This window comes from Galeopterus variegatus, unplaced genomic scaffold (assembly GCF_000696425.1).
Source record: "Galeopterus variegatus unplaced genomic scaffold, G_variegatus-3.0.2 Scaffold4150, whole genome shotgun sequence".
Lineage (NCBI taxonomy): Eukaryota > Metazoa > Chordata > Mammalia > Dermoptera > Cynocephalidae > Galeopterus > Galeopterus variegatus.
The window spans coordinates 3895-24488 of NW_007730261.1; the positions used below are offsets into that span (position 1 = coordinate 3895).

Below are 20594 nucleotides of genomic sequence, written 5' to 3' on the forward strand. Positions count from 1 at the left end.
GACCCTTAGAGCAGTGAAACTATTCTGGTGTGATGCTGTAATGGTGGATACTTGTCATTATACATTTGTCCAAAGCCACAGAATGTACAACACCTAGAGTGAGCCCAGAGGTAAATTATGGACTTTGGGTGATAACGTGTCACTGTAGGTCCATCAACTGTAGCACGTGTACATCTCCAGTGGGGAATGTTGGTAATGGGGGATGCTGTGAGCATGTGGGGGCAGGGGATATATGAAAAATCTCTGGAACTTCTGCTCAATTTTAATGTGAACCTAAAACTCCTTTAAAAAAGAAAATCTCACTGACCAGTTGCAAAAAAAAAAAAAGTATCTGACAAATGTGAAAATGTAAGAAATCAAATTATTTAACACCAAAGCTAACATCAAGTGTTTATTTAAAAAAAAATAATGCACCTGCTCTGAATTCATTGATGACACCATGATGAGGTGAAGATCTACAGAGAATTTACAACTTTAGGTTGACATGAAGGTATGTAGTATCCCACAAAAGGGAAATTCTGCAAAGGTCCACACAATAAACATTTCCAGTTTCTACTTTCAGAGCTGCTAACTACTGCCTAAATGTATCTTAAACACAGAGCACGATTTGTTGAAGCATTTCTTGTCGGACAAACACAGCAGACATGCTTTAAATAAATTAAAATTGCAACACATAAATCTTCCCTAAAACAATCAAGGTACATTACTTTCCAGCTTCTATAAACAGAGAATTATATTGACTTCAGAAAATTATAGGTTAGTTTGCTTTATATCTTACGGGTTTCCAAGCTTCTGTTAACCGTACTTTTTTTGTTTATCTCCTTTTGATGAATTTGGCCAATCTCATTCTTTTCAGTGATTTATCTTTTCAGACCAACTCCTTCCTTACTGCATGTGTTACACTTCTGGAAACACCTCTGCAGATAAGCCCTGAATTTTAAATGCCCTTTCTACCCTCACAGCCCACTCCTCAAAACTATAGAAACATGCAAAATAGGTTGTTTAATCATACATGTTCATATTAATATATTGAAACGTTTTTTTCAAACCAATAAAACGATATTTGGATTCAATACAAAAATGTTTTCATTCAATGCAAAATGATTTGGTATTTAAAATCCAACCAAAAAGGACAAAAGTAATTAGTTGCCTGAGGGAAGCTAGTTCCCTCACTATTATTGAAGCCATAATTAAACCAGATGTGCTAGAGAAATGGCAGGGCAATAAACGTACATAGTGGGCAATATTTAAATGAAAACAAGAGTGAGAAGCAGGAGAGGGCTGAAATCACATGAAAGCTAATTGACAGAAAAGGATATTAGCATCATTGGCTGACATGAAAAGAGGAGTTTCAGAAAATTTCCGTCTATCATAGGGATCATATAGGCAAAAACAGTAATCTTACATGCTGGAAACTTAAGACTAATCCTGTTCTCACTGTCTAAGTTAGCAATGGAGTGCTTTCAGTGGTTGGGTTTGAATAGTTTGCGCAGGGGAGATTTTGTTCTGGCTTAATCATACTCAAAATATAAGACTTCGTTGTGGGTTTGAATAGTTTGCGCAGGGGAGATTTTGTTCTGGCTTAATCATACTCAAAATATAAGATGAAATAACCAATGCAAAGCTGACGAGAGTATTTTTAAGTTTTTTTTTTGTCCTCAACAAATTACCATTAACCTCGAAATCATGAAAATAATGTCACCAAAAACTCCAGAGCTAGAATCCAATGTCCAGCATCTTAAATCACTCAGTAACATTCACTGAGTAACCAGGAGCTTCCCATCCAACAACTGGTTTTATCTTTAGGTAGGCACAAAAAATTTACAACAAATGAAGGGTACAGAAAAAGGATTAGTGGATTTAAATGTAAATTAAATATCCAATTCCAAAATATGTCATAGATATATCACTATCTTTAATTGTATATTTATAAAATTTCATTGAATCTCCCTACACATTACAGAGAACAAGCAGCGGGAGGGTTTATTCCTTAAAAAGAGAAGTCTCCTTGGAGTATATCATCATCTTAAAAAGTAAAAACTTCATGAACTTTCAACAAGACTCCAAAATATATACGCTGTTTAGGTTGCATATATCCAAGTAAAAACAAGGTTATATGACATTTAAGAAGAGTCAGTGAAAACATGAATTCGTTAAAAGGAATTCACCATCAGGTAGGATGATTTAGACCTTACGGTATTTCAGAATGGAGCCTGTTTCTAGCAGCTTCTGTTCAAAGCTCCAGACTGGCAGGGGCAGAGTGTGCTGCCTTCCACTTCCTCTCTACTTTGGTCACTGGGAAAAAGACACACTCATCATATATTGGAGAAGTGTCAATCAAAGCAAAGGTCTAGGCCGAGTGACGGAGTGGTGTGTGGTGGCATGAGAATGAGGTCCAAGTCTCCTTGGATCCTCTCGGGCCACTCACCCTCAAGGGCTAGAAATCTCTCATTCTCACCCACCCCAGCCCCCGGCACGTCCGAAGTGCCCCTTGGAAAGATTCGCAGATCTGAAGAGGAGCCCGCCCTGGACCCACCTTGATTCCTTGATTCAAAAGCGTAAGTTACACCCAGCTCCCAGCCCATATGGAGCCTGATGTCCACAGGCAAATGGGGGACGCTGGCCATTAAAAGGTAAAAGCAAAAGGAAGCAGGCCATTCCTTCCCCCTCTTGGCCCTGGACCTGCACCCCCTTTTTTTTTTTGGATTTGATGGATCAGTGTATACACATCTACTTGGGAGACCACAGGGGAGTCTGACAATGAAAGGGGACACGGCCATGAGATGGGGGTGGGACTAGTAACTCCCTCTTTCCTAAACCCAATATACTTTAAAACCAAAGATTTCATGAAATGTTGTTTATTGTTTTCAAAAGCCTGAGTCTGGAATTAGACAGTGGTGATGGATTGAACACGTTTGTGAATTTACTAAAACCACTGAATTGTACACTTAAAAAAAGAAAGCGAGCGTGAGTTGTATGAGTCTCACTCATCCACATTGGTACTAAATGCTCAATTACTCCTTTTTCTCAAGCCGTGGCACATGCTGTCACATTTTTTTTTGGGGGGGGGAGATTTCACTAAAAACAGCTGTTTGCAAAATATTGCACTTAATGTAAATTCAGGAGTTTGATGTCTTCTGGAAGAAGACGTACACTAACATGCGTCTTTATACCTTTAGCAAATGGCAGTCATGGTGGCAGGAGGGGCTCAATAGCAGTTTACATTAAAATCTGTCTTTTCTTTTTTTTTTTTTTCCTTTTTGTCTCTTTTGTGTCCGGCAACGGATCGCAACCCTCAGTGTCGCGCCCATACCGGACCGGGACCGGCAACGGGATCGCAACCCTCGGTGTTGCTCCCACACCTCGCTCAGCCAGTGAGCGGGAACCGGTCTGTATGTGGGATCCGAACCCTTGGCGGGAGCGCCACCACGCTCCCAAACGGCGCACTGTAGCAGTGCGCCACTGGGCCAGCCCAAAATCTGTCTTCTTTTCTGTTACACACAGAGAAACAGATTTAAAGGAAAATATCATCTAGGCTGAAGACAGTGAGTGGCACCTCCACAACAGGCACATTAACTTTTTCTTTCTTTTTTTTTGGCAGCTGACCGGTACAGGGACCGAACCCAGGACCTTGGTATTATCAGCACCACGCTCTAACCAACTGCACGTTAACTTTCGAATGCTTTCACCTCAGTGGAACGGTGGCCATCCTGTTACCTTAGAACTTATTTTCAGTAAGATCCTAAGAGACAGATGGCAACCTTGGCTCAAACAGTGGACTTAATTTATTTCATTCCTGTCGGCCTGTCACATCCCCGAGAGGACCTGCTCAGTCTTCATCCAGGTGAGCTGCTCCCACTAATAATCTAGCCACCATCCAATCAGACCAAATGTCATAGTTCCCTCATACTGCCAGTGCTGTCACCTCAGCACACTTCAGCTGTATAAACTACAGCTGCCATCCTCTTCAGGGGAAGCCCTGCAACAGGAGCATGACATGTTTGTGTTTCCCAAGTAAGCGCTGCAGTCCTCACAGACCTGTGAATGAGGCGAGCTACACCTCACAGGGGTGTCACAATGAAGATGGGCCACAGCACAAGCCTCTGGAGGAGTGCTCACGGCCATTAAAAGGTAAAAGCAAAAGGAAGCAGGCCATTCCTTCCCCCTCTTGGCCCTGGACCTGCACCTCTTTTTATTTTTTTGGATTTGATGGATCAGTGTATACACATCAACTTGGGAGACCACAGGGGAGTCTGACAATGAAAGGGGACACAGCCATGAGATGGGGGTGGGACTAGTAACTCCCTCTTTCCTAAACCCAATATACTTTAAAACCAAAGATTTCATGAAGTGTTGTTTATTGTTTTCAAAAGCCTGAGTCTGGAATTAGACAGTGGTGATGGATTGAACACGTTTGTGAATTTACTAAAACCACTGAATTTTACACTTAAAAAAAGAAAGCGAGCGTGAGTTGTATGAGTCTCACTCATCCACATTGGTACTAAATGCTCAATTACTCCTTTTTCTCAAGCCGTGGCACACGCTGTCACATTTTTTTGGGGGGGTGGAGATTTCACTAAAAACAGCTGTTTGCAAAATACTGCACTAATGTAAATACAGGAGTTTGATGTCTTCTGGAAGAAAACGTACACTAACATGCGTCTTTACACCTTTAGCAAATGGCAGTCATGGTGGCAGGAGGGGCTCAATAGCAGTTTACATTAAAATCTGTCTTCTTTTCTGTTACACACAGAGAAACAGATTTAAAGGAAAATATCATCTAGGCTGAAGACAGTGAGTGGCACCTCCACAACAGGCACATTAACTTTTTCTTTTTTTTGGCAGCTGACCGGTACAGGGATCGAACCCAGGACCTTGGTGTTATCAGCACCACGCTCTAACCAACTGCACGTTAACTTTCGAATGCTTTCACCTCAGTGGAACGGTGGCCATCCTGTTACCTTAGAACTTATTTTCAGTAAGATCCTAAGAGACAGATGGCAACCTTGGCTCAAACAGTGGACTTAATTTATTTCATTCCTGTCGGCCTGTCACATCCCCGAGAGGACCTGCTCAGTCTTCATCCAGGTGAACTGCTCTAATAATCTAGCCACCATCCAATCAGACCCAATGTCATAGTTCCCTCATACTGCCAGTGCTGTCACCTCAGCACACTTCAGCTGTATAAACTACGGCTGCCATCCTCTTCAGGGGAAGCCCTGCAACAGGAGCATGACATGTTTGCGTTTCCCAAGTAAGCGCTGCAGTCCTCACAGACCTGTGAACGAGGTGAGCCACACCTCACAGGGGTGTCACAATGAAGATGGGCCACAGCACAAGCCTCTGGAGGAGTGCTCAGAGGACCTCACGTTAATGTGAAAGCCACGGTCTGATGCGGGATTTGGAAGTGTGTCTGCGTGGCGTGAAGACAGGGCATCTGCCAGCCAGCTAAGATGAAATCAGGTGTGTGGTTTCCCAGGTACAAGAGAGAGAGCCCCCTTCATGAAAATCTTTGTGTTTTACCATTTAAAGTGCAACAAAACCCCTAAGTAGACTTTTTGTGGATAAACAGGTACGTTATAGGATTTCCATGTTATGGGATCACATGCAATGGACCGCTACGGACACTAAGTACATAATGAGACCATGGTCATCTGTGGACAGGCAGGACGGACTACACCGGGATTTCCTGTCCTTCCACAGGCCACCAGTGTTCAACGCTGCCAGTGCCTGCGTTCCTCCACTTCTCCGGACCATATCATACCCCTGCTGCTTACAGCACTTGGGGAAAACACAACCCTAGCAATAGTGACGCTCAGTTCTAACAGAGATTTGAGACAGAGAGAGACTCCTTTTTCTTCTGGGTCACTAATTACGCCAAGTGCTCAATAAACAGAAGGGTTTACCATGCTGGGCTGGTCAGGTGAACAGGAAATCTGGTCTGGTTAAGGCAGTGAGCAACATGGGAAAGCTCTGAAACAGATTCATGTTAGCCAAGTAGGGGGACTGAGCTGGCAACTGCTACCGATGAAGAGAATCGTAGTTATTTACACCCCTCAGCCCCAGTCCTTGTAATCTTGTTGGTACAACTGTTCCTTTCAGAATTTGGTAGTATGCACGGAGTTTTCTTTAAAATAAAAACTTGAAAGAACTTGAAGGCAGGAACCAGTGGCTTCATCTTGGTATTATTATCCTTTCTATGGCACACAGAATATGGTCCCAGTTTTTACAAAAGATTGCAAGAAGAGTCACTGCAAAGAAGGTGCCAAGAATGTGGAAGCGGCTCTTCATCATGGGCGAGACGAACTTTGCGACGGTGGACACGCACACGAGGATAACGGTCATGAAGGCCAGGATCACATTTATGCACTTCCCCAGGAGAACTTTGGCATTCACGGTGTCTGTCTGCAGAGCTTGCTGCTCCTGCTGGTGGAGCTCCAGCTTAGAAATGCGTGTCTGGCAGGATTCCAGGGCTTCCTGTGGGCAAGAGAGAGAGCAAGCATCAAACGCTGTTGCGAGCGTGGGCAGCGTGTGAGTGCATGCTCAGATGTGCGCAAACGCCCCCACCCCAGAACACCTACCGCACAGGCAGCTTCAAATACCAATGCGTGTCTGGCAGGATTCCAGGGCTTCCTGTGGGCAAGAGAGAGAGCAAGCATCAAACGCTGTTGCGAGCGTGGGCAGCGTGAGTGCACGCTCAGATGTGCGCAAACGCCCCCACCCCAGAACACCTACCGCACAGGCAGCTTCAAATACCCAAACTGACAGTGATGACAGACCAAGACGTAAAACAACAGTCCCAAGGCTCACTTTATCCTGTTATTTGTGGGTAGAATGAGCGTGTGTATACAACCATAAAATACCAGAAATGAGGAACCATGGTTAAGTTTCTGACTACACCTACATTTGAAATAAAGTGACACAAATATTGGCACCTTTTGGTGCCATCAGGGGCAAACCAGAGAACGGGTGGAGTTTCATTCAGTAACAGATGACTGCTCTACCTTCAGCCATGGTATCTGCTATCTCCAATTGCTAGACCTCATTTCAGCTGCTCGAAGTGTGTGTGTATCCATCTACAGACTAGTGGAGGACAGAGAGAGAAGGGAGGGGAGGACGGAGGGGATAAGACTGATTGCAGGGCAACTCTGCTTTCACCTGTTCTTTTGTCCTGCTCAGGACACTATCCGGGGCATCTCCTCAGATCTCGTTCATTCCAAGGCTTTTGTTACTAAGACACAGACAACTCTGAGTGTATCTCTAGCCCAGCTGTCTCTGCTGAGATTGACTCATATACCTACATGCCTCCTTGACATCTCCATCAGAGCTTCTTAAAAGCACCTCAAATGCAACATGTCCAAATGTAGATTAATGCATCACTCCTACCCTGCGCCTGCATTCAATCCTGTTTCCCCTCCAGTGCTCCTTTGCTCAGCAAACAATACCCTGGTCCACCCAGCCCTTATGCCAGATGCCCGAGAGGTATGCCTTGACAGCCCTCTCATCCAATCCATCACCCAGCCCTGCCCATGCAACATCCAGTATCTGTCTCAATTGGTTCATTTCTCTTTCCTCCCACAGCCACCATGCCAGTCTGTCACCAGGATCTCTTGCTTGCAGTAACCTTACCCAAATTTCCCCACACCCTCTTGTTTCCCAGTCCCATGAATCCATTTCCCACAAAGCAGCCCAAGTGGTCTTTTGAACATGCATATCTGATGTCACCCCTTTTCATTAGCCTTTCAAATCTTTTGTGTGGCTCTGCCACCTTCTCTTCCCTCACTTAATGCCAGTCCCCTGTCCCCCTTATGGTTCTCTGGCCAAACTGGCTTTTCTATGTTCTGAAAAGGAGCATGTGCTCACCTCAGGGCCTTTGCACGTGCACTGTACTCCGCCTGAAATGTGTGCCTCCCCCCACTTCCTCCCTTCCTAACTTGTGGATCTCCTATTCATATGTAAGTTCTCACCTCGACTGTCACATCATGAGGGAAGCCTTCTGCTATGGGTAAAATGTGCCCAAAAGTTCATGTGTCAGAAACTTGACCCCATTGTAACAGTGTTAAGAGTGTAAGAAATCTGATTATGATTATGGTATTTGAAATGTGGGGCCTTTCGGAGGTGATTGGACCATGACCACTATGCCCTCATGAATGTACTTGTCTATTCATGGAGTAATGGGTTAATGGTTTAATGGGTTATCATGGGTGTAGACTGATGGCTTTATAGTGAGAGCACATGAAAGAGCCCTTGCCATCCTTGCCGTGCGATCTCCTGTGTTGCCATGGCACCCTGTAGAGAGTTCCCATCCAGAAGAAGGCCCTCACCAGATGTGTTCCCTGGACCTTGGACTTCCCAGCCTCCAAAATTATAAGAACTCTTTTCTTTATACATTACCCAGTTTCAGGTATTCTGTTGCAAGTGGCAGAAAATGACTAATACACCTTCCCTGACTCATTAGATTAGGTCAAGTCTCCCTCCAGTTCTCCTGCCCAACTGAGACAGAAGCTGCATGAAGCAGGGACCAGGCCCATCCTGCTGTTGCTGTCCTCTCCAGCACAGAATCAGTGCCAGGCATGCCGCAGGCACTATGCAATGGCCGAATATTAAAGAGACAGCTGGATGCCAGTAAGAGGATGTGAAGCTCAAGAGAAAACCCGCTGAGCCTCTTAGGAGAAAAGGACATAACTAAAGGCAGCACAATGTGCCCCTTTTAGGTCAGTAGCCTCCTGTCATTTGCCAATATGTGTTTGCTCAATTTCAATACAGTCATCTTTTCAGGTTTTAAGCAAGCATAATGGCTCCAACATTGATTTGTTTTTCTGCTGCTGAATATACTCTACAGGCCAAAGAACAGGGTTCTGTTACTATAGTAACTTTCATTATCCTAGGCTACCAAGAAAAAGGATAAAACTTCTTCAGATCTTCATACTCTAAAAGTGCTGGCTTTCTACAATAACAGGCATACACCCAGAAATCATGCCTTCTTTTCAACCACTTGTAGGGGCCCAAGATTTCTTCTATTTTAGGCATGGCAAGACAAAAGATCAATATTTTATGCAAATTCATTAATTTTGATTGGGTAGATAAATTACATGTACAAATGAACTGATCATTAGAATTGCCCTAGAACTGCTATCAATTTTTTTAAACCAAAATAAAAATCCTAGAAAATAAAGCAGTGAACTGCACAGAATTTTAGTCACAGCATCAAGAGATATTCAGCCCTACAATTTTTAGTATTTCCTTGGGTCCAGCATACAATTTATTGGGGATGAGGACAGAGGAAGGGATTATCAATAAACACTTCAAATTGGGAATTCAGGGTTTAAAAAAACTCCTCAATTGCTTAAAACAACAATAAACCCTTGTATCCCTACAAGAAACAGCCACCCTCATCTGTACCAGCCCAGTCATTGTTACAACCCTGCTCCTAAGAACCAAAGAAACAAAAATGAAACTTAGCAGGCCCAGTTGCTAGAAGCCAAGAAATATGGCTACTCACCACTATAAGAGAAAGAATGGCATTTATTTTTTGATGTTTTTTAAAATTTTACTGTTTATGCGTCAGGCAATGATTTTAGTACTTTACATGTATTATCCCATTTAATCCTCTTGACAACCTTCTGAGGTAGAGCTCATTAATAGTTCCATTTTATAGATGAGGAAACTGAGGCACAAAGAGCTAATGCATCCAGGGTCACACAGAGAGAGAGTAGTAGAGCCAGGATTCTAACTATCATGACAAGAAAGAAACTCCCGTCATTTGTGCAGAAGTCCTCTTTGCACTTCTGAGCAAGAGATGAAACCAGAAAATGTTGAAATCAGTTCCTCTGAATTTCTAAGTTCCCTTTGTGGAGTCCCTCCCTTTATCTGACCTCTTCACTCCTAAAATATGTTTCTTAAAAAAGGGAAGAACAGTAGTAACCCAAATTATCACCTACATTAAGGAAACCATACATTCAGACACACCCCAGTGACATTCAAGACATGTTCTAAAATAGACCTAATAAACCAACTGTACTGTTCACCAGGCAACATTTAACATTTAAATGGGTTCGAGTTTTTCAAACCAGTCAGTGGTGAAGCAAACTCTCCTAACCCAGAAATCCCTAGGTATCTCTGGAGATTGGCAACGTTCCTCACCAGCTCTGATGCTTTTGGTTCACAGAACTGTACAAGGAGACATCTAGATTAGCACAGGCTAATGAACATGGAGTGGATCCAAGTGTGGGCACTAAAACTCCAGCTCACACCCTGTGGAAGGCTCAATTTTCTCCCTTGTAAAGTGGGGCTTCACAGCCTTCATAGAGCTGGAGAAAATAACCACTGTCTACAAAGAAAATCCATAAAAATGAAGCTGAGCATTACTTGACTAGTACTTTCTTTAAAAAGACGATCAAGAAGCGTAGGGTTGTTTCATGGCAGTGCTAGTATCACATTAGGAAATACTGGAACACGCCTTTGTTTATACTGATCCAATTAACCTTTCCTTCCACCCACCCACCCACCCACCTACCCACCCAGGTCCTATCCACTCCTTCCAGTCCCTCCTTCTGCAGGACATTCATTCACATTCATTCCTCAAGGACAATTTCCGAGACCTCATTCATCTCACTTTACCTCCCTGTGCCTTGGTCTCCGTATCTGAAAAGTGGGGATAATAACAGAAACTACCTCGAAGGGCTGTTGAGGAGTAAATGGCAAAAAGAGACAAGTGAAGGGCATGAAATTCTTACAAACATGAAAGCTGTTATTTTACAGATGAGCAAATAGGCTCGAGGCCTGCTTGGGGCCATATCCCTGGTACCTGACAGACCTGGGACCAAAATCCAATGTTTTCCCACTACACGACTGCCTGTGCCACCAGCCACAGCTTGCTGGGTACCACATGTCTGAATTTCTGTGGCTCGTAGAGTCTGTGCCATGGAATTTGGCTCTTGTACATGCTGCCTTGAGTTGTTTGGCAGTTGAGCTGCTCCCCACCTCGGCAGTAAGCTTCTTGAAGGCAGGGTTTGCCTCATATTTTTAAGTTTTTAAAAACTGTGGTGGTGATGGGCTTCAGGTAGATAAGAAATACTTATTAACTGATTCAGGCAGAAAATATAGTGTCCTCATTTCATAATATCTATAACATGAGCTGGGGTGGTTTAACAAGGTGGAGAAGAAATGTTTGTGCAGCGAAAACATTTTGCCCCATGTGCCAGAAATCCTTTAGAGCTTAGGGGTAAGGCACTTAGTTTGTTAAATGGATGAAAGCCTGGCAAGAGCCCACATGAGTGTCCAACCATGGGAGGAAAGGCACCTGGATGTCCCGCGAGCGCTCAGAGGCCTGGTAGGCCACCTTCTCCTCGATGCTGGCCAGCTCCTGTTTCAGGTTGGCCGTCTCGTGCTGATGCAGGTCTGACAGGTCATGCAGCTGGTCTTCCAGTCGCTCGTACCTTTACAAAGACAAGAGATGATTCTGAGTGTGACATTTCAGAGGTCTGCCAACAGCACATTCTAGAATGATGTCCCTTTTATCTTACTGCCGCCAGCACCCTTTGGCTTGTTTTCATCCCTTGGCAGACTCTTCTTCCAAATGAATAAGTCTAGCTGTGGGGAGCATGCTTTTGGATAACAATAAATTCAGCTCTGGAAAGGACTGGTCTCTGCAGTCTTAAATCTCTGTCCTCACTGCTGAGGTTTCATGCAAACCAAATCTGGCTTCTTCACCCACATCAGACTAGCAACTTAACTGGCTGTGGTGACAGCAGGTCAGACCTCATACGCTAACACATTTGCCAGGGCCAGTCAGGAGACAGGGCACTCCAGGATCCTGCTCAAGGCCAGGACCCACTGGCTTCTCCCTCTTCTGCCCCTACCACCTAGGGGTTCATGGCTAGAGCACCCATAAGGAAAGAACCATGCTTTTAGTATCAACTTCTACTCTGAGCCATTCCACTAATACCCAGTGCACACACCTGTACCAAACACGTTTTCAGCTCTTGGAATTTAAGTGCCAATAAAAATCTAAGCTTATTACAAATTATAGATAGCTTATCGGGTGGCCAAACCTAAAGTAACAAAAGTACAAAGATTCCCATTCCCATGCCCCACCTCCCTCAGAGAAGAGGATTTGTCTTACATGTGAAATCTTAAATTGTCTATTTTGAAACAGGATGCACTCTGGGGAAAATGCATTAGCTTGGAATGATTGAGCAATGTCAATTTTAGATGCTTATATAGGTCACCCGATAGAATAATTTTTTAAAAAAGGCAAAAAAACTTGATAAAGATTTAATGATTATTCTCAGGCATGACTTCATAGGTGTCAAATGTTGCTGTTGCTGTAAATAAGCCTCCTAATGGTCTCAAGTGATATTTGAGAGTGGTTTTATCATGGGGATCACAAACATAGCCACAGGACAAATGAAAACAAAACTCCTAAATTTACGTGAATGGGTATTTGTAACTTGAGATAAAATGTACATCCAAAAAGTGCTGTATCCAAACTATTTGGATGGAATTAAAGTCAATATTTTCTGGAAAAGCTGCGACTCAAAAAATAGTTCTTATGTGACAAAGATACCAAAGTCAAAGACGCATATGGAAAGTTTAAAAAAATTATTTCACAAAGTAGGAGTTGAAAAAGCCACATTTCTAAATTAATACATACATAAAATCATGCACCAACTATAAAACAGTACCTAAGCTAAATTAAAATTTTAAATATTACAGTATGTAATAGGTATTTCACTATTTTAACTATATGCTTAGACATTAACATATTCCCGTCAGCTCTATTTTTTGGAAGCTGGCCGATAAAGGGATTGAACCCTGGACCTTGGCATCAGCAGCTCTAACCAACTGAACTAATCAGCCAGCCCTAACATATTCATTTTGACTAAAAAACTTCAAGGGGATCTTTTTATTGGCAAAGTAGGGGAAAAAAATCACCTCATGTTTGGACATATACACTTTTTTATTAATAAGCTATAAGCACACAAAACCAGCTTACAAAACATCTACTTTTAAAATTAGCTAATATAACCTACAAGATTTGAATTTATACTTTAATCTTAAGATTACTTTTGAAAGTTCTTTATGATATAAAATACAGTATATATAAAAATATAGTCTATAAAGACTTCAAGAATGACAAGCTGAATAAAATCTATCTTGCTGGACAATGAATTAATTTTTTACTTGAAAGCTGTTACGGAGGGAAACCAAATATAGATCTCTGAATGAGTGTAAGAAGACTATAACAGAAGTCTACTGAATCAGGATCTCAATTTGCACATGAGTCACAGCCCGTATAGTGACATTTTTAGAGACTCATATGTATAATGTCTTTCTCTAAATTGTCAGCTCTGGGCCACAAATTATAAAACTTACAATCATGAAGGACTGAAAGAACTACTGATCCCTCAGTGGTTCTGATCCATATCTGAAATAGCTAACAACACACCACGAGCATATGACCTTCAAGTAGACAGTCTCTCTGTAGTTAGTAACTCATGCTTCTTAAAGGATTGTAATAGAATACTATGAAATACCTGTATCTCTCCTCTTGCAGGGTCTGAGAAATAAAACCATACTCTCTCTTAAACTGCACTTTCACTGCCTCGATGTCCTCGGCCAGCTGTGCTTGGGTGTCCTTGATCTCCCTCAGTTCCTCCAGGATCATGGTGAGCTTCCTCTGGCTGTTCAGTGTGCTGGCTCCACCAGCCCCAAAGGACTGGTTCCCGTTACTGTCAGCCGAGCCTGACGTGCCACTCGAACACTCGTCGTCGCTGCCATACTTGGGCTTGTTCACGATGGTGGCACTGCCACCATAGGCCCTGGTGCTCGGCTCAGGCCTAAACTCCTCTAAGGAATTTTTTAAGTGAGCAATGTTATCAGCACTGCCAAACTTATTCCGGATCAAGTTGGCAAACTCTCTGGACTTATTGAAAACAAACACGGGTGGAGTGAGGGATACCCCTGGCATGCCTGATTTACTGCTCTCCATGCTGTGGGGAGCAGTCCGAGACTTCATGTGGGCATCTTTCAGAGAGTGCTGTATGTCCTTCAGGTTGTCTTTGGAAATGTCCTTTGAGCTTCTGGAGGCTCCATTCTGTTCAATCTCTCTGAGCTTTCTATGATACTGCTCTAATTTCTTCTGCAGCTGAGCAATAGAGTGAGCTGATTTCTGATTCTTCTTCTCAAAGACTTGTTTGATTCGTCCAGCCTGCTGCTTGTCCGCGCTACTGACTAGTTTCAGATACTCGGCAACATTCCCATCACGGGATGTTTGCTCGATTTTTATCTGCTCTGTTACCTTTAGGATTTTTTGTTTCAGGCTGTCTGCACTGAGTTTGACCTTGTGGAAGTCCAGGATGCCATCTGGTACGTCAAAGTTGAGGTTGGTGTCGGACCCTCCTCGGCGTATGTTCAGGGGCAGGCTTAAGGTATTCATGTCATGACGTTCTACCTGAAAGAGACAGGAAAGAAGCGCCGTAAACCCTGAAGTCAAAGAGACAATTACTCTGCCACCATTTGTGCACACACAACAAACATACTATAAGTCCTTGACTTCCAAACTGCAAGTTTCACAGGATAAATACTCCCTACTATCCTCTCAGGTTGAATACAGGACAGCCCAACTCCTTCCTGCATTCAGGTACGCTAACTAGCTCTGAGATTCAGATCTTCCAGGGTATCCAATATTCTGTCTGATAAGATGGTAACTATTGGCTGCCTGGGTAGAAAGTGCAGAATGGATAAGGTCACCAGTCAGTCCTGGTTTCCCAAAGTGCCCAGGCGCGTGGAGCGCCTGCCATGCCCCATTTACCATAAACTTCACATTTAAGGGTAATGCATCCAAATCAGAACTCACTCATTTAAAAGAAGGAGAACGGAAAAAGGAAAGATAGAGAGAAAGAAAGAAAAGTGCCAGAGGGCTGGCTGGTTAGCTCACTTGGTTAGAGCATGGTGCTGAACCCTTAACCTTGGTAACCCTAACAGCCAGCAGTCAATAAACAAAAAACAAACAAAGGTACCAGCAGATGCATCCATCAACACAAGAAAACTATTTTCTTAATGGAATCATTAAAAAGATGTGACAGAATAATATGGTCTAAGATTAATAATTGGACAATGCAATAATAGTATTCAGACATGGAAACAACCTCAAACCACAACCACAGTGAATTTAAAAAAAGAAAAAGAAAACCAATAATCCTAAGACCACATGAAATAGCTTTCGTATTCAAGAGCCATGTAGAGCACATAACTGCACAGTAGCACTGAGCACCCAGCAAGGGGGACAGCAAGTCTGTGCTCTGCAACGGAAAGGCAAATGAGACTGTGTTCTGGGTTCTGTGGATGTTTCCTGTGTGTTCTCGTTTGATCCTCATTACCACGCTGAGCAAAGAATGGCTTAAACACACAAACACGTAAAAACTGAGGGTTAAAGAGCCAGGATTTAAATCCAAGTCACCCTAACCCAAATCCTCTTTCCATGTCAGGATACTCTACTGTTAATGTCCTCAGAGGACAAAAAATGGTAGTTTGAACACAATCTCCAAACAATGATTCATAAGATCGACACTGAAGCATCTTATTTGTCAAGTTAACAACCATTTGATTGGCATAATGCCTTGATATAGAGTCTCAAAAGAAATCGAATGAGATGCAAGACAATATTCATCACACTTTTTTTTTTTGTAGGGACTACTAGGTCGATAGCAAAAAATTAGTAAGGAATTCACTCAGTGGACCTCACACTGTCTGAGTAACCCAGACTCAAGTATGGACCATTTCCAACAATGAGTCTGAACACCTCACCACACGATAAATCCTACCCTGTGCTTATCCCAAAGCAGGGAGCCCCATGGCCCAGTGAGACATGACGCTAGGTCAGTGGGTCAGGCCTCCTTCACAACTTAACAGAAGTTTGTTAACATTATTTCTTGGCCCCTCTCCTCCCATAAACAATTTTGTCATGAATGTGAGTCACTAGTTGCTTCATCTGGCAGAAGAGTATCACATAGGAAAGGCTGGAAGAAAAGAAATGCCAAAATCACTGTAAGACTAGAAAACAGGATGTATGAAGAAAGGATAATGGAACTGTGACTTCACCTGGTCTGGAGAGAAGGATGGGTGTAGGGAATAAAGAAGGTATACAACGATCTTCAAGTCCTAGAGATATGACCACAGGAAGCTCAAGGCAACCATGTGTGTGGCTAATTAGTGGACCCAAACAGGAATGCATTCAAATTATAGGAACAAAGAGAGCACTAAACTTAGAAAACGTTTATTTGGGGAAGACACGGTAATTAATGGTAACTATATAACCACCGAGGCTGAAAATCTGATTTTACTGGAGATATCAAATCTGATCAGGCTCCTCCTTAGAAACTTTCTTTGGCTCCCTAATGCCTCCTAAATGAAATAATACAACCCAAGCACTGTAAGGCCTAAGCTTACTTTTTGGGCCTCACCTTGCACCTGAAGGATACCATTTATACAACCCAAAGTTCCCAGAATGTATGTGAATTTTCTATGGATTTTCTCATACGGATGATACCGGCAGTGCCTGCCAAGCATCCACTTCTGTTTATCGAAATCCTCTATATTCTTTAGAATCTGTTTTAAATGCCTCTTCTTCCATGAAGTTTTTCCTAGTCCCCTTTGGAACACTGCCTCTCCTTACTGTGACCCTCCCTGCTGCTCTGTGTGCTCATCTTGTGGCACTACTTCACGCCTCCTTTTGTCACTCATCCCAGGACTTTAACCCCCACAGACTGCAAGCTCCTTCAGGGAACACATGATGTCATAGCTGTACCCAGCTGGTGACACTAGCACTTCCTTTATTCACAGGAGGCTGTCAATAAATGCTCGCTGAACTAAAGTGACATCATTCTTTATTCCAAGGCACTAAACTCATTTAAGATACATTTTAACAGAATCAAAAAATGAACTTGGAAGTTCTGTGCCTACAGCCCTGACAATTCTACAGAGATGTTTTCCCAATACCTAGACGATAAATTCTGCACCATTTCAAACTCATTCAACTAAACAGATTCTTCTGAGTATTAAGGCGTAACAAGATACATAAACACAAATAAGAACTTTAAAACTTTAATTGAAGTATAACTGACACTCAGAAAAGAGCACATTTCATAAGTATAAAACTCAGTGACTATTTCCAAACTGAACACATTGTATAAGCAGCACCCAGTTTAAGAAACAGAAGCCCCCCCACCCCCGACCCACTTTCAATCAACTACATCAATCAACTACATCACCCCATCTCCAGGGGTAACTATGATCCTGCTTCAAACAGCGTACATTAGTTTTGCCTGTTGCATACACATACTCTTCTTGTCATTTTTTTATTCAACATTGTGAGTTTCATAAGAACTTGTTCTTGCCCTCCTGGACCTCACAGATAAGATCAGATTATTAAAAAAAAAAAAAAATGCTTGACATTCTGTACTGAGAAGTCCACTACAACGTCTGAAAATTTCCTACTTTACCTTACCAAACTCAGCAGTAAGTTACCGCCTGCTCTTTAATTCTCTCCTGCACCAGAGCTGGTCACCCAACTCTGTAGTCAATGCAACGAGCCTTTCTTCCTTAGAGATGCTGGTGCAGGCCAACCTCGTATGCACATGAATGTTTACGCACATGGCTGAGGGACTTTTGGCTCACTTTAAAGTTATAACAATGGTTGGCCTGTCCTTAAGAGTCCAGGTTGGAGGAAGCAACAGCATTTAGAGCCCAGATCAACCAATCTTACTGCTTGTCAGCAAATCCCAATTAAAAATGTTTGATGATGGTAAAGTTGGAACTATTGCTGAGCTGTACTTTTTGGCCTTTTATAGCCCAAGTACTGCACAGATAAGTGAGAGCCAGCTAGACACATTACTGTTAGATGCCCATAAATTCCCTGAACACAAACTGAAATTACATGTACGTGCTAGGAAGAAAGCTGTGTGAGTCCTCCATCGTTCGTTTAATCTGGACTTGGCAATGACTCTGTACAGCGCTCTATACAGTGCAGCTTGGCTTCAGGCTTAGGACATGGAGAGGAGGCAAGGTTCATGGACTACCTGGAGTCAACATGCACGTGGACTATATGGGTCAGGAGATGTGTGTCCCAGTTTTGGAACTGACAATTACTATCTACGTGTTCTTGGGTAAATCGAGTCACATCTGTGGGCTTCCATTTCTTAATCTATAGAACAAAGAAACAGAATGAGATAATCCAGAACTAATACTGCACAATTCCAGGAAATGTAATCCAAGCGATCTTTGCTGTGAGACAGTACCACGTAACAGCCAAGACTGTGGACTCTGGAGACAGACTGCTTTGGTTTCCACCTTAGCACCACTCTTATGAGCCATGTGACCTTGGAAAATGACTTAGCTTCTCTATGCCCCAGTCTCCTCTTGTGAAAATGGAGATAATTCTTCAAAGAGTCATTGTGAGAAATAAATGAGATAATGCATGTGAAGTGCTAAAGGCTTCCTGGCACACAGAATGGTTTCAACAAGCGTTTGCTACTCCTATCATTCCCAACTTCACTTAAAAATGTACCTAAATTCAGTTTTATATGAAACGTATACAAAAACTGAAAGGAAAGCAAGCTCCAAAGTGTTAACAATGATTAGCTTTGTACTGTGGGGTTATGAGAGGTCATTCTTTTTATCATGTTTTTGTATCTTCCAATTTTAAAAAAATAAAATGAATGACTGTTTTGGCAGAAAAGAGGCTGTTTTTAAAAATAACTGCTAGCCTCTTTCAGTTCTCCCAGAATTACTTGGCTGTTATTACCTTAGATGAAAGGCAGAACGCAAGTACCCTAGTGAAACGCCATCTCTAATCATGTTTTCCTTCCAGCAGCAGAGACATTTCCGCTGTCACCTCGATGTTCTGGAACAAAAGCTGAGGAAAAGCCTAAGCCCTGGACAGACGTCAAAAACTGACCCTGAGTCATTACTGCAATGAACCAAGTCTCCAGCACAACACCCCAAGTTAGCTCACCTTTCTTAGCTCACAGCTCAGTCATTACCATCACTACTCAGAACACATCGTTCAGGCTTCAAAGGAGGGCTGTCTCCTATCACACTTCTACACACCCCCTAAAGCTCCAGAGGGAAATGAACAAGAAGGGATGGATAGCCAATGCAGAGGCACCCCCCACTCCACGTCCCCATGCAACAGAAGTGAAAAGGAGAACAGGGGCTCCTGTGGACCCCAGAAGGACATGGACCAAGGCAGGAGTCCTCTGAGGCTCTGGAGAGTTCAGAATGACCAGAATATGCAAGGCACAGAGAGATTAGAACGATGGGACATATGACAATGGTTTGCTTAGTCCCAAGGCTAGCTATAATGAGCCTGTGTTTAAAGAAAGGATACTTGAGCTCAGACACACTTATATAAAGAAAGGGTCAGGTCCTTCAAATGGGCTGTCATTTCTAAGGCAACAGGTATTTCAAGAGTACATGTGAGTGCACATTTCCACACCAGCCTCCAAGGAGCTGCATATTCAGTATCTAAAGGCTTTTACACAACTTTGCGCCCTAGGTCTCCAAGTCAATAACACTGATATTTATTTTTTCCTATTACTCATGTTAGCTGAACTTTACTTCAAGTCTAGAGTCAAGGCTGTGCCTATCGTTTGCCAGTCAGAATGCTGAGGTTTTGCCGGGGTAAAAATGTCAAAATCTCAGTGGCTTAAAAAGAAAGGTTTATTTCTTGCTCACAGTAACAAGTCTGCTGGAGTCAGCTGAAGGACCGAGGCTATGCTGGAGTCTCTGCCATCTGGAATGCTGTGGGTGAATCATCCACTGGCTTCTCAAGACTTCTCCCGGCATACACCTGTGATTTCCTCCATTCATGACACTAGCCCTACCTATCTTCCAGGGCACAGGAAGTATAATCCTACTACACACCCAGGAGGAAAAATGTCATGTTAGTGTCATGTGTAGTGTCTTTTTCAATTATTAAAAACTCTCTGTGGTAGGTTCTATTATTATTGCTATTTTACAAATGAGAAAACTAGGCACAGAGAAGTAAATTGCAGGGGGTGCACACAGCCAGCAAAAGGCAGAGCCAAGACTGAAGTCCAGGTCCTCTGTCTCCAGTGCCTGCCTCCATAACAAACTGAGTCCTTTGATTATAAGTCAGGCACTGTGCTGAAAAATTTTTTTTATGCATTCATGTATTCTCCACATGAATCCTCTTTTATGAGGAAACTGAGGCTTGTAAAGAACATATATGTTTCTTGAGATCCATGGATAATAAATAGCTTAGCTGGGGCTCAACTTAGGTTTATGAAATATGCAATACTTTGCAAGATCCATACAAGCTCAGTCACTGGCTGTGTGAGAATCCACCCCTAACATGGTCATCAGACTTGTGTGGACACTTTGGGTTTGATTTAAACTACTCTGTCAGAAAATTCTCCCTCAGGTTGAACCTGCAATCATTACCTCTGTAACTTTTTATCCATAGCCGTGGTGTTGCTTCCTGAAGCCACACCAATCTCAGGTTTGATGCAGTCTGTAAAATCCATTCTTCTTGATCCATATTTTAATCCATAAACAGTGATTTAGGTCAA

General features: G+C 42.8%; 1 protein-coding gene across 1 annotated transcript in view; it reads right to left on the reverse strand.

Moving 5' to 3' along the window:
* Positions 1-6169: 6169 nt before the first annotated feature.
* The window catches only part of TMCC3 (transmembrane and coiled-coil domain family 3), a 46492-nt gene continuing 32067 nt past the window's right edge, over positions 6170-20594 (reverse strand). Inside the window, exons 2-4 of the mRNA XM_008586838.1 lie at positions 13539-14455; positions 11303-11438; positions 6170-6477 (exon numbers count right to left, since the gene is read on the reverse strand). Of these exons, the coding sequence (XP_008585060.1) occupies positions 6175-6477; positions 11303-11438; positions 13539-14455 (1356 nt within the window). The 3' untranslated portion in view covers positions 6170-6174. The remainder of the gene's footprint in view (positions 6478-11302; positions 11439-13538; positions 14456-20594) is intronic.